Below are 11,539 nucleotides of genomic sequence, written 5' to 3'. Positions count from 1 at the left end.
GTTAATTAGTTGGGAATACTGAGTCAGACTATTTTTTATTGTTTTTCCTGCTTTTCAATTTGAAATATTGAACCTTTTCTGATCTTTTCCCCGCATAGAAAATGGATGGATAGGGCAGAGTAAAGACAAGAAAGGTACTGTATATAGAACACACATCAAAGGCAACACAAGTCATTTTTCCTGAACATGTTCTAGTTTCCTTTGCAGTGACTGAACACATCAATCCACTTTACATCACATTTACTCCTCACTCAGGAATGCCATTGGGCAGGTTGGGTTATATTTGCACTGCGTCGCCTTTGAACTGAATGAAAGAAGCATAAGAGGAAATAATGTGTGTGTCCCTGTTCTCCCACACATGAAACACAAGGTAAGATTGAATCACAGGAGGTTGTTGTTGTCGTCTGGGACTCTGTTATTTGTTCTACTCTTCATTTACAACGCTTTTTAAGAAGTAGATATTGCAGCTAGGATTACAAATCTTAATAAGTAGGTGTGTGTGTGTGTGTGTGCGCCTTCCATTAGGAATGAAAGCAAACGCAGCTCACTGAATGTGTCACAGAGGTGTCAGCTGAGGTGCTCACAGCAGAGGGGTGTACTGTATGGAGGAGGAGACAAAACATGAAGAAATGCTTTTTAACCTCACAACTCCAAAGATTTCACCCTTACTCCCCAACCCTGGATACATAATCGCCCCATGTGTGATCCTCATACTGATCGGATGTGTTGTGGCAGTGGTAAGAACATTTATAGTTCTCATCATATACTGCATGTTTCATGACTGTTTCTGCTCAGTTTAAAGTCTGCTTGTTTTCTCTCCAGGTTGCGTATATGAGGACGAAATCAAGGTAACTGGGTCTCTGTGGTTCTGTGTCAGTTTGTAATCTTTCATGTTCAGTCAGAGTTCTTGTTTTAAAAAGTTGTCTTTACCTCAGATTGGATGAACTACGGCACAGGCTGATTCCCTTGTACAGCTATGACCCTGCAGAGGCAGAAGACTGGAGGGAAGAGGGCAGGTCGGATGACGAGGAGCTGACTGTAAATAAAACCACAACAACGTTTACTTATCACATTCAACACATCCAAATGTATGATTCATAAAGTTATTTTATTCTCTTTATAGGAACCTTTATACACCGAGGGAAAGCTGTCGCTTTCTTCGGATTATGGAATTTGAAAAGAAACGGTGGCCGACAGAGGAGAGATTTCTTCTTTTATTTGTATGTTTTGTGTAGTAGATCCTACACAGACACAGCATGTCTGCTATTTAACAAGCATAATAAAGAACATCATCATCATCATCAAGCAAATAAATAGGAAAATAGACAAACCTGTAAGAAAATGTAAAAATCAGTTCATGTCATACCACAATTTCTTCCTCGATAACATGCTGATGTCACAGCAGACAGTAGATGGCAGTGTAACCCTGTTTTTAGTGTCAGCTGGAGAATCATGTAGTTGTTGTTTCAAACTATGAAATGTTTTGAAGACAAAAATGTTCACTTCTATGGGCAATAAACTGAAAAACAGAATCCAGTTTTGTATTGGTGGTTGATTAGTTTGTATATTTGTAGAATTACTGAAGTGAGCACAAAAAAAGGGTTCAAATTAACACCTGTTCCACACACCTGCCTGGTAATCAGCTGCTTTGTTTGGAGGTTTGATGCAACATGGGATCACAAAGATGGGACAGGTGAAAAACAAACCTACACAGAACAATGGAAATGCATACAAGTGTGATGTAAGAATGTTTTAAATGTGTATCATTCCTGTATGTGCCTCTCTGTGTGGGTGGAATTACATCAGACTGGGACCACAGGGTTGGTTCCTGACCTCCATGTTGTTGGCCACAGCTCTGGTCCTCCCAGCTCTAAGTCTGGACAGCCTGCTGTGTCACTTCTGTCCCCTGCAGCACAAAAGCAAATCCTGCGGCAACATCACCGCCGAGTGTCTGCCCGACCAACGCTGCTCCAGTGACAGAGGTCACTACGGACTTGTCCACGTCCTGTCCTCTCAGAGCTGCGTGAACCGTGAACTCTGCGGTTCCCATGAAATGATCTCTTACAGAGGGGTCAAGTACAACGTCAGTCACACCTGCTGCTGCGAGGACAAGTGCAACAGCCCGCCAAAGAATGATTCGAATTTGAAGAAGCTGCTGGGGATGATCCCAGACAACGTTACTCGTGCTCTCGGAGAACAACTTTACGATTCATGTGCAAATTACACATCAGTGACGAGCAACACATCAAAGAAATAAGAGACTCTGGAGAGGCCTGTTAGCCACAAGCACTTATCGGAGTCTCTGAGAGAAAGTAAGACATTCTGTCAGATGTTACTGCTGTTTGTTCTAAATGAATGTGTGTTTTGTGTTTTTTAACTCCAGAGACAAAAGGATGGACTTGTTAACCATCTTCCTGGCATACTTGGAAAAAAATAAATAAATACAGCTTAAAATATTGACGTTGTCTGTGTGGTTATTGATGAAAGCGTAGTGATTAAGAAGCCATTTTGGGTGGCTGTTGGTGTTTATATGGAACAGGTGTGTTGGGACATGTGGTCTGCTCAGGAAGCTCCGGAGTGTGGTCGAGTTCCTCTGTAGGACAGTTCAGTCTTTCCACACGGCCGGATTTCAAATGTGCAGGTGAGTTTTTAGTTCAAGTCATAGTTTTTATTAAACAGTGACATCACTTCAAATGTGGTAGATCATGTGTACTTGTGCTTGAAAATGTCAGATTATTGGTCATGGGGAAGTTGCACTATAGAATGTGACAATCGTGTCAATAGCTGTTTTGTGATGTCTGAGGTAATCATGGAAATAAAGTTGCATCATTGTAAGTGCAGCAACTGAAGATCTTGACCTCTCTTTCCTCTTCACTAGTGCCCCAACTTGACAGGCTGACATTAAGTAAGTGACTGTGTTTTTTGTCTTTTGTATTTTTTTATAGCTTCATTACAGCTTCTGTCAGTGAAATACCAGCCTTTATTTTTTCTTCTTCTTCTTCTTCCTGCAGACTGATCATGTTCCAGTTTCTGCACATTTTCGTGTTGTGGCTCGTCCTTCCTTCAGCACTATGTGCCAACCTGCATTGCTACTACAGCCCCATCCTGGAGAAGAAGGAGAAATTCAAGCTCATCGTGACAGAGTGCCCTCCTGACGAGCTGTGCTTCAAGGCAGATGGTCGCTACGGTAATCACAGCGCCCTGACGGCTAGGGGATGCATGGCAAAGAAGGACTGTAGCCAGGTGGATGAAATCCGTTTAAAAGGAACTGTCTACACCATGAGCTACGCTTGCTGCGATGGACCATACTGTAATTCCTGCCTGGTCACCACAGCCAGTCTCCTCACTATCACTATGACACTTGTCACAGGAGCTGTGATGGCCGGCAACTTGTGACCAAACACTCCTGGTGTGTATGAACCTCTTCAATTCAATGTCAAGGTTGATGAAGTGATGAAGGCTTGTGTTAAGTGTAGTGTGAATAGTCTGTGTGCACCAAGTCGATGGCAGGTTTCAACTGTCTTTGTTTTAATATGTAATTGACGAACAGATGCTTTAATACTGTTTGAATGTCCATAAATAAATGTCACATTCTGTGCTGCTTTAAAAACGTTTGCCACTTCACTCTCACACACACGAGACAAGGCGAAGAATTCTGTCATTTTCTAAGTGTTTTCTGTGTTTACATAGAAAAGCCATTTACTTGTTTCACTTTGCTGCTGCACTCCTTTGATCTGAGCTACACTGGCATCTTTTATCACAGTGAGTCTCATTCTGTGTAGTGCATCACTGATGAAAACTTCAACCGATTAACAACATTAGTGTGATTCACTGGGTTGGCAGAGGGGAAGTTTAGAAGTATTGACACTTGTTGACAATAAAAAGAGAAAGGCTGAAGCAATTTGTACAGTTTGAGGTTTGGACAGTTCTTTATTTCCCTTTTATAAGGCTGCTGGGTCTCCCCATAGTGGATATACATATATATACAGGAGATTGCTATACTGGAGTTACACTGAGGGCAGAGGGTCCATATTACACAGACTTCAAAAAACAACACTAATAGAGCCTCATCTCCAGGTTTCAGAAATCAGCAGAGAGAGAGGAATGGAAAGGAGGGAAACAGCACGAGAGAAGAGAAGGAAGAGGGAAGATGATGCAGTCTGAGAGACCGATTCATCTGCCTAATAAGTTAACACTAAAAAATAACATACAGATTTCACGCACAGTGCATCTTAAATAGGTTACGCGAAGAACCATTTACCATAAATATCTGTATTTTTCGGGAACCAACATATATAAAAAAGGATTAAAAAAAACAAAACAAAAAAAATCCTTGTTCAGTCCTTCATGTTTCTTATTCCCTCCTTTTCCCCATCGTGCAAATCATTCTTTCATTCGTTCTCGCCGTGGATGCCGGGCTCTTCCCGCCCGGCCCACAACCATCCCGGAGAAATGAGGAACAGGAAACAGAACCCAGCAACCCCCTCCCTCCCCCCACTCGAAAGCATGTGAATTAGTAGAAAACAAACAAACAAATGAACGGAACACCACAGTCAACTCATCACAAAAAGAACCCACAGACACACAGAACAGCAAGAACACAGTACTTTTTTTTTTCTTCTTCATGACCGTTATTCCTCTTAATGGTCAGTATCATCATCATGGTCTTTCTCCTGGCATACTGGTTGTCAGCAGTGGAGTGGTCCCCTCCCCTCCCACCCCTGGCGGCTCAGTGAAAGTGGGAGGCAACTCTCCAAATGGCTGGTCAGTTCAGCAGTGATATATTATGTCTCAAATTCACAGTGTGGTAGGAAAAGCAAGGTGAGGAGAAGGAGGGGGGAGTGATGAGGAATTAAGCGAGAAGGAACAATATCGCAGGTAGGAACATTAATCAGAGAAACCACAGCAACGATTAGAAAACAACTAGAAACCCCGAACGTCCATGAAAAAGTAAACAAAATGGCCGCTTCACTCCTTTCTTTAGAGTTCCATTGTCACCGACCCGTGTGGTTGGGCAGGCCTTGACTGGCTGGCGTAAACTGACTGGATTTTTCAGGCAGAGGGTTGGGAGAGATGGGTGTGGGAAGTCTAAGGCTGACTGGAATCCACTGGTGGTTGGGACTCAACCGGGCAAATATGTCGTCAGGAAAAAAGGATGTGCGATGTGTGCTTGGCAGGTCAGAGAGCGAATCCCTTCCGGTGGTGTTCAGGCACGCTGTCGCAGTGCCCGCCTCTTGCGGCTGTAGTAGTGACGCATGCCGGTCTGTCTGGCAAAATTCATCATGTAGTTTTGTTTACGGGTGCTGCAAGGATTAAAAGACAGTGAAAGAGGGGAGGGAGAGAGACGTGTGAACCTTAGTGACTGAGAAAAGGGCTCGAAAAAGTCCACACATTCCCATGCACACTCTCTGATCCGTGCATGCAAACACATGATAAGTCGATGCAGCTTTCGTTCATCCACACACACCTGCTCTAAATCATGTTTCAGCCATAACCTCAAACACTCAACACCTGTATGGGTGGTAAGACAGTGAACAAGGCAGTGGGACGAGCTACATGTAACCAAATGGAAGACCAAATGTCACAGGACAAGACACAGGGCACAGAACTTACAAACAAACTCTCACGGAAACTAGAGGGGAACTCTGACTCTGAGTGTTTGAGGTCAGAGTTATAAAAGCCATAAGGAAATATCAAAAAAAGAAAGAAAAAAAGTGCAGGCATGTGAGTAGGAAAGGGGTGGTTTTCAAACTAAGAGACACAGAAGAAGCTTCAGAAGATCGCTCTTGCTTAGCCTGTTCATTGCCTCTTCCATCCAGCAGGGCGTTGCCAGTGAGCCAGGAGTGCAGCCAAGGCAGGCAGGGGCCTCTGCGAAGCAGGGGACTCAGGAAGGGTGGGTGGAAGGGGGGGGGAGGGAAAATGGTGTGCCTATGTGTGTGGGTGTGAGATGGTGGTGAAGGTGGAGCTGTGAAGATGGACTGGAGGGATGGCTGGTTGACTGCAGTGTTTATGTGCATGTGTCCATGCGTGTGTGAGTGTGTGTTTCTGACTGAGAATGGAGCTCCTGGCTCAGGGTCATGTGATGCTTTCTCCAGTCAGAGGAACGGAGGAGTGTAAACAGGGTTGAGAACTGTCATAAATGACGCTTTTCCACTACATGGTCCCGCCTCACATCGCATTGCATCGCCTTGACACGGCACGACTTGACTGGTTTGGCATTACAATATAGTACCTTCTCAATGTGGGCGGGGTCATCATAGCACATGAAAACTGCCGTGACACACACAAGCTAGTGACATGTAAAGCAGTTGCAACTGAATCATTAGAACCAGTTATATGTTCACAGAATCGTTCAGTATTTCCTGCATGACTGGAGCACAGTCACTGAACTGAAATCTAAATCTTATACTTCATTAATTCCCTTAGGGAAATTATTTCACTGCATTTGACCCATCCTAGAATTAGGAGCAGTGGGCTGCCACATTGAGTAGCACCCGAGGAGCAATGGGGGTTGGGTACCTTGCTCAGGGGTACCCCAGCCCTATTGACCTGGTAGGGACCTGAACCAGCAACCCTCCAGTTACAAGCCAAGTTCCCTTTCACTTGTCCACGGGCTGCCAAATACATCGGCAGGGGTTGTGGTGCGGCTCACCACTCACGATTGCCAACTTTCAGCAGTGCTGTTGCTAAATACACCACACTCCTCTGTTAAATATTGAGATTTTAGACATTTTCGTGCTAAATGTTGGAGATTAACGCACGTTTTCATGATTTTTAAGTCTTTATAACTGATCTCAAGTTCGGCATTGTTCGGTTTGATTCTTGTGTCGGACTTCTTGCTCATGACACTTGCAGTGACGGCACTCTGACCAGTCAGTGCACGGCAGTCTGACGACATCACGTACAGTATTGGCTCTGGTTGCTTGGAACCTTGCAAGAGCAGGTACTAAAAAAAGTACCAGGTACTATCACTGATGGAAAAGCGACATTTTGCCAGTCACTCCACAAAGCCATGCAAGGAGCTGGATGGAGGCAGTTAGTCAAATGAAACTTTGGCCACATGTGCCATGATTTGTAATTCATGTTGCAGTATGCCTTGCGTGATGACTGATCTTGTTGTACAAATGTGAAAAAAAAAAAAGCAGATAAATAAATCCTTGTTTTTTTCCAAACAAGATCATAGAATTATACATGTGGGCTCAAAAAGCAAATCAGTCAGTCTGTAGCAGAGATAATAAACAGAACAATACAGGTAGAGAAACAGGTATAGTGATGGATTACATCACACATATACACACAAACACAGAACCTCTGATATTTGAAAATGTGTTTGAAAGTGTTGCATCAAAATGTACAGGACTGTATAGACATTCAATCTAGTGACATTATTTTGAACCGTTTAGTAAAATTGCTTCAAATTGGACAAAAAATGTTCCACCACCTGACAAAATTCCACTCTTGTTGTTGTCACACTGTGACAATTGTTTCACTTTCTTTCTCAATAACCGTCTCTGTGTATTGGATCATTTTATCAGCGAGACTCCACTTGGGCACTGTGAGCGGCTGGTCTGCTTTGTTGACCTGCCTGGTGCTTGAGTTAGGAGGGCATGGAGATGACCATGGCGATAATGAGCAGGAGTATGTCAGTGGAGTTGAGGGAGGGTGTGTGCCGTGTAACAGATAGAAGAAAGGAATGGGAGGAGGATGAGGGAGGGGGGCTGCATTCAGGAAGAGGCGGGAAACTTACCTGACACTAAAGCCATACCAGAGGGAGCAGAATACAGAAGAGAGCAGAGGTTAGAGCGCGAGAGGGGAGATGCAGGAGGTGGGAACTGCTGTCTCGCAGAAAGGTCTGGGGGGGTGGGAGCCCCGGCCTGGGGAGGCAGGGGCCCAAAGAGAAACAGAAGGAGAAAGGAGGTGGGAAGAAAGTCAGGGGTTCAAAGAAGAGGTGAAAGTTAGTGAGAAAAAGATGAATGTGAAAGAAATGAAAAGCAAAAGAGTAATATGTGGATATTGAGGGACAGATATAAAAGTAATGACGGTGAGAAAAAAAACACAGGAAGAGGTGAAAACAGAGAAAAAATTAACCCCAGTCATAAATCCAAGAAAAGGAGAGAGGGAAGGAATGTTAGGAAGAAGAAAGTAAGGAAAAGCAGCAGGAGAAAGAGGGGGGATGGATTGAGTAAGGTAGGATACAATGAGGCACAAGCAGAGGAGTAGCGGGACCACGTGATCAAACACATCGTTGACATTAAGAAGCAAGGGAGGAGCAAAGGAAACGTTTGCGCAGGTGTAAAAGTGAGAGGAGCAATATGTGTGAAGGAGTGGAGGAGTGGTGAACAGAGAGAAATAAACAACAGAGTAAAGTGTGAGGAATCACGGTTACTCTTTTCAGCAAACACTGTTGAAAACCGTGCAAGTGTAAGAAAGGGAGGTGGGAGTGGGACAGGTCACTGCCACATAGACCAGGAACAGCTCAGGTGAGGCACAAGTGTATGTTTAAGTGTGTGTGTGTGTGTGTGTGTTGTTTGTACATGAAATATCAATGTGCCCTGAATGACTGTTATATGCAGCATTTGAAATGCATTGAGCACTGAATGAACAATCAGGGTCCACATCAGAGGGAACATTACTCTGATACCCAAAAGCAACATGCAGAGAATGCATTCAAAATGCTTGATGGTGCTGCCATGTTATGCTGAGGCCATCGTCATATCTTCAGTGCCATACAGAATCTCCAGTTTTTAACCCTTCGTAAGCTGTAGATTTGAAAGCTGAACACACACTTCGAATTTAAGTGCAAAGGATAAACATTAAAAGTGGAAAAAGATTGAGAGAAACAAATTATATATCCAATCCATCAAATCAGCTTTATGAATCTTATGAAACACTTTTATTTCCCATAGAAAGAAAATATGGACACCTTCTGCATGAAATCTTTCTTAAAAGCACAAATCTTAAATAAATATAGTTGGCACATTCAAAATATAATCCAAACATATTGGTCGCTCTGAAATATGTTTTACGGCTTATGGCTTGCAAAAGTGTGAAATCTGTACAAGGATAATGAGTTTGTTCACATATCAAATATAGACAATAAGATATTTTAATGTCAGTAGTATGAAAGTATTATTACCATTATATACACTTTAGACTTTATTGTCATGGTCCTTAAACTTTTCAGTGGAAAAAAAGTCTTGACAAATTTTCCATTTAGGAGATATATAGGTTCTGAAAGACACTGAAAATATGAAACGACAGTAGGCGTTGATCTGTCATACACAGAACAGGCATTCCCTCACAGAACCTTTCAGAACAAAGCACACTGCAGTCTTTATTTTTTTACTCGCGATGACCATTTAAAACAAGTTGATGTTTTGCTGTCATTTTAACTCATATTCTGCATCTGTGTTTGTGTGGAGTAGAGGGGGTTGTTTTTTTGTTTACAGGTGAAGCTGGGGACAGAGGTAAAAACAGGGGCAGATCAGGGCACTGTTGGGGGCCAGTCTGGTTGGCCGGGGGGGCTGGCTGGGAATTGGGTACTCACAGAACTACTTCCACATGGTCCAATGCCCACTGGTCATGTCCTGCACCGCCGTGACGTGGCTGCCACCATCGCAGCATCACACCTTTAACCCTTGCCTCACTGGAGGAGACCACGGAAACATCAAAAGGTCAGAAAGCTCAACAAACATGTCAGTTATTAGAGTGATGTGGATTCAAAGCAGCCTAATGAAATGTACCACACACCATTTTAAACAGTAGCACTTTCTATCAAAGCATCCTTTATAAAACTGGATTCTGGACAACAAATGTACTGACAACTAATGTCAAGTTGGTAATATTTGAAAGTGAGGAATCATTATCATGTGTCATTTACTCTCATTTAAGTAGAAATCTGAAAGGTACAACATACAGCTTTATCAAAGAATGTCTTTTTAGAACCACTGAAAGTGTGAGTGTCTCTGTTTGTCACTCACAGTGGGATGTTGTAGGAGACTCTCTGGGCCTTTATGAAGTCCTTGGGCTGGTGCTGGGCAATCACATGCCAGCTGACTCCATTGTTGATGCTGTACTGCAGCAGCACTGCTCTGTCTACAGTGTTCGCCTGATCCAGAGCTATGTTACAACTGTCTGTCTGTGCCACGCTACCAATCTGCAGCACAAACATGATCTTACTGCAGGGAGGAAAATTAAAATGTTAATATATTAAAGACCGATAATACAAACCATGACACTACAGATCATGTGTCATAACTATGCGCGACATTTAACAAATTGCTGTGGTAGTACCTGTACCTGGCTCTAGTGAGGTCCAGCGGTTTAGTAACTGCCTGCCTCATCTTACAGCCACTGAAGTAGAGTGAGTCTCCATGGGCATGTGGTGACAGTTGCCCACAACCACTGCCTACTCCTCCACCCTGGATCAGCTGCCAGCTCTCCTGAGACACACTGCCAGACTCAAAGTTGTCCTTGATGGAGCTAGGCAGGTCACTGCTGGAGAGGGAGCAATCATCGCCTGTTTAGGTGAGAAAATACAGAGGGGGGAGTCAATAATAAATAATGTCATCATAAATGATGACATTATTAAGAGTTGTAAAATACGATGAACACGAGAAGATCAAGGATTTTCATCAGTACAGCTGTCTCAGTCAGATGGTAACTTTTTACAGTAAGTGTTGTTGCATATACTCAGTGTTCAAAATAACTTTGTCCAAAACATCATTGCGAAGGAGCAGTACTAAAGCAGTGTTTATGTTTGTGATGTTATGTTTGGTTGGAATGTAATGAGCTAGTTTTGGCCCACCATGGTGTCCCTCATCACAGATGCAGACCAGTCCACTCGTACAGTAACCCTGGCCACTGCAGAGCCCCGGGCAAGCCTCTCCAATGTAAACATGGTCCACTCCCCAGCTCTGCCGCTCTCCTAATCCCTCCTTTTGAATCCAGCGAAACTGGGTTGCCCTGGAAATGTACAGCAATTAATAAAGGCTGGTATTGTTGCCTATTATTCTACACATATGTGTAAAGACATGAAAAGGAACAAAACAAATGTGAGCAGGAGTGATAATGTGTTTCTGTGCTACCCTGAGGAGATGTGGTCTGGCAGCGGGACAGTGACCCTTGTCCAAGATGAGCTGTTTACTGGACTGTAGATTGTGGACTCGTGAAACTGGAAGGGAGAGCAGCCCACGTTGTTGACTGAGGAGGGGAGACACTCTGACTGTACCAGCTGCCACGAATCAGACCTGATGGGAAAGTGAAAATGTAAAACGGTTACATTTTAAATGGTAAGATTCTTAATGGACATGGATAGAAGCTTATGTTGTTTGATTCTGGTTGATTTATTAAGTTGTGACATTACTACTTAGCTACTTACTACAGCACTACTTAGCAACATGTCTTGATCTATGATTCTAGGCTGTTGATTATGGAGACACAAGCTGGTAAGGTTTGGTAAAGGTTTTTCCATTGTGGCTACAAAAGTATTTCTGTTTTAACTGTAGTATCACAGTGAAAGAAATAGAAAAAGGAGCTG

At 43.3% G+C, this 11,539-nt stretch overlaps 4 protein-coding genes across 7 annotated transcripts in view; 3 read left to right on the top strand and 1 right to left on the bottom strand.

The window, feature by feature from the left end:
* Positions 1 to 279: 279 nt before the first annotated feature.
* Positions 280 to 1,532, top strand: LOC122776142 (uncharacterized protein C3orf18 homolog). Its single transcript, XM_044036529.1, has 5 exons — positions 280 to 370; positions 526 to 737; positions 823 to 848; positions 936 to 1,038; positions 1,124 to 1,532. Exons 2-5 carry the CDS (start codon positions 603 to 605, stop codon positions 1,175 to 1,177), a joined length of 318 nt encoding a protein of 105 aa, XP_043892464.1. The 5' UTR covers positions 280 to 370; positions 526 to 602; the 3' UTR covers positions 1,178 to 1,532.
* Positions 1,533 to 1,837: 305 nt separating this feature from the next.
* On the top strand, positions 1,838 to 2,257 carry LOC122775872 (protein Bouncer-like). Its single transcript, XM_044036076.1, has one exon. The coding sequence runs from the start codon at positions 1,838 to 1,840 to the stop codon at positions 2,255 to 2,257; it is 420 nt and encodes a 139-aa protein (XP_043892011.1).
* A 761-nt stretch (positions 2,258 to 3,018) lies between these two features.
* LOC122775871 (protein Bouncer-like) lies at positions 3,019 to 3,396 on the top strand. Its single transcript, XM_044036075.1, has one exon. The coding sequence runs from the start codon at positions 3,019 to 3,021 to the stop codon at positions 3,394 to 3,396; it is 378 nt and encodes a 125-aa protein (XP_043892010.1).
* Positions 3,397 to 4,492: 1,096 nt separating this feature from the next.
* The window catches only part of reln (reelin), an 80,795-nt gene continuing 73,748 nt past the window's right edge, over positions 4,493 to 11,539 (bottom strand). The window contains exons 59-65 of one of the 4 annotated variants that reach the window (XM_044035784.1): positions 11,088 to 11,249; positions 10,808 to 10,965; positions 10,294 to 10,519; positions 9,981 to 10,178; positions 9,548 to 9,646; positions 7,748 to 7,753; positions 4,493 to 5,303 (exon numbers count right to left, since the gene is read on the bottom strand). In XM_044035784.1, coding sequence (XP_043891719.1) covers positions 5,207 to 5,303; positions 7,748 to 7,753; positions 9,548 to 9,646; positions 9,981 to 10,178; positions 10,294 to 10,519; positions 10,808 to 10,965; positions 11,088 to 11,249 — 946 coding nt within the window. In that variant the 3' untranslated portion in view covers positions 4,493 to 5,206. Of the gene's footprint in view, positions 5,304 to 7,747; positions 7,875 to 9,547; positions 9,647 to 9,980; positions 10,179 to 10,293; positions 10,520 to 10,807; positions 10,966 to 11,087; positions 11,250 to 11,539 lie in introns of those variants that run through there. The other 3 variants (XM_044035785.1, XM_044035786.1, XM_044035783.1) reach the window with 3 other exon arrangements.

The sequence above is a fragment of the Solea senegalensis genome, linkage group LG10 (genome assembly GCF_019176455.1).
Source record: "Solea senegalensis isolate Sse05_10M linkage group LG10, IFAPA_SoseM_1, whole genome shotgun sequence".
Taxonomy (NCBI): Eukaryota; Metazoa; Chordata; class Actinopteri; order Pleuronectiformes; family Soleidae; genus Solea; species Solea senegalensis.
This window is presented reverse-complemented; position numbering and strand designations above follow the sequence as displayed.

Coding starts and splice junctions, on each gene's coding strand:
- LOC122775872 (XM_044036076.1), top strand. CDS start 1,838: ATGTTGTTGGCCACAGCTCTGGTCCTCCCAGCTCTAAGTCTGGACAGC.
- LOC122775871 (XM_044036075.1), top strand. CDS start 3,019: ATGTTCCAGTTTCTGCACATTTTCGTGTTGTGGCTCGTCCTTCCTTCA.
- LOC122776142 (XM_044036529.1), top strand. CDS start 603: ATGGAGGAGGAGACAAAACATGAAGAAATGCTTTTTAACCTCACAACT. Junction 738..822: donor TCGGATGTGTTGTGGCAGTG/GTAAGAACATTT, acceptor TTTTCTCTCCAG/GTTGCGTATATGAGGACGAA. Junction 849..935: donor TATATGAGGACGAAATCAAG/GTAACTGGGTCT, acceptor TCTTTACCTCAG/ATTGGATGAACTACGGCACA.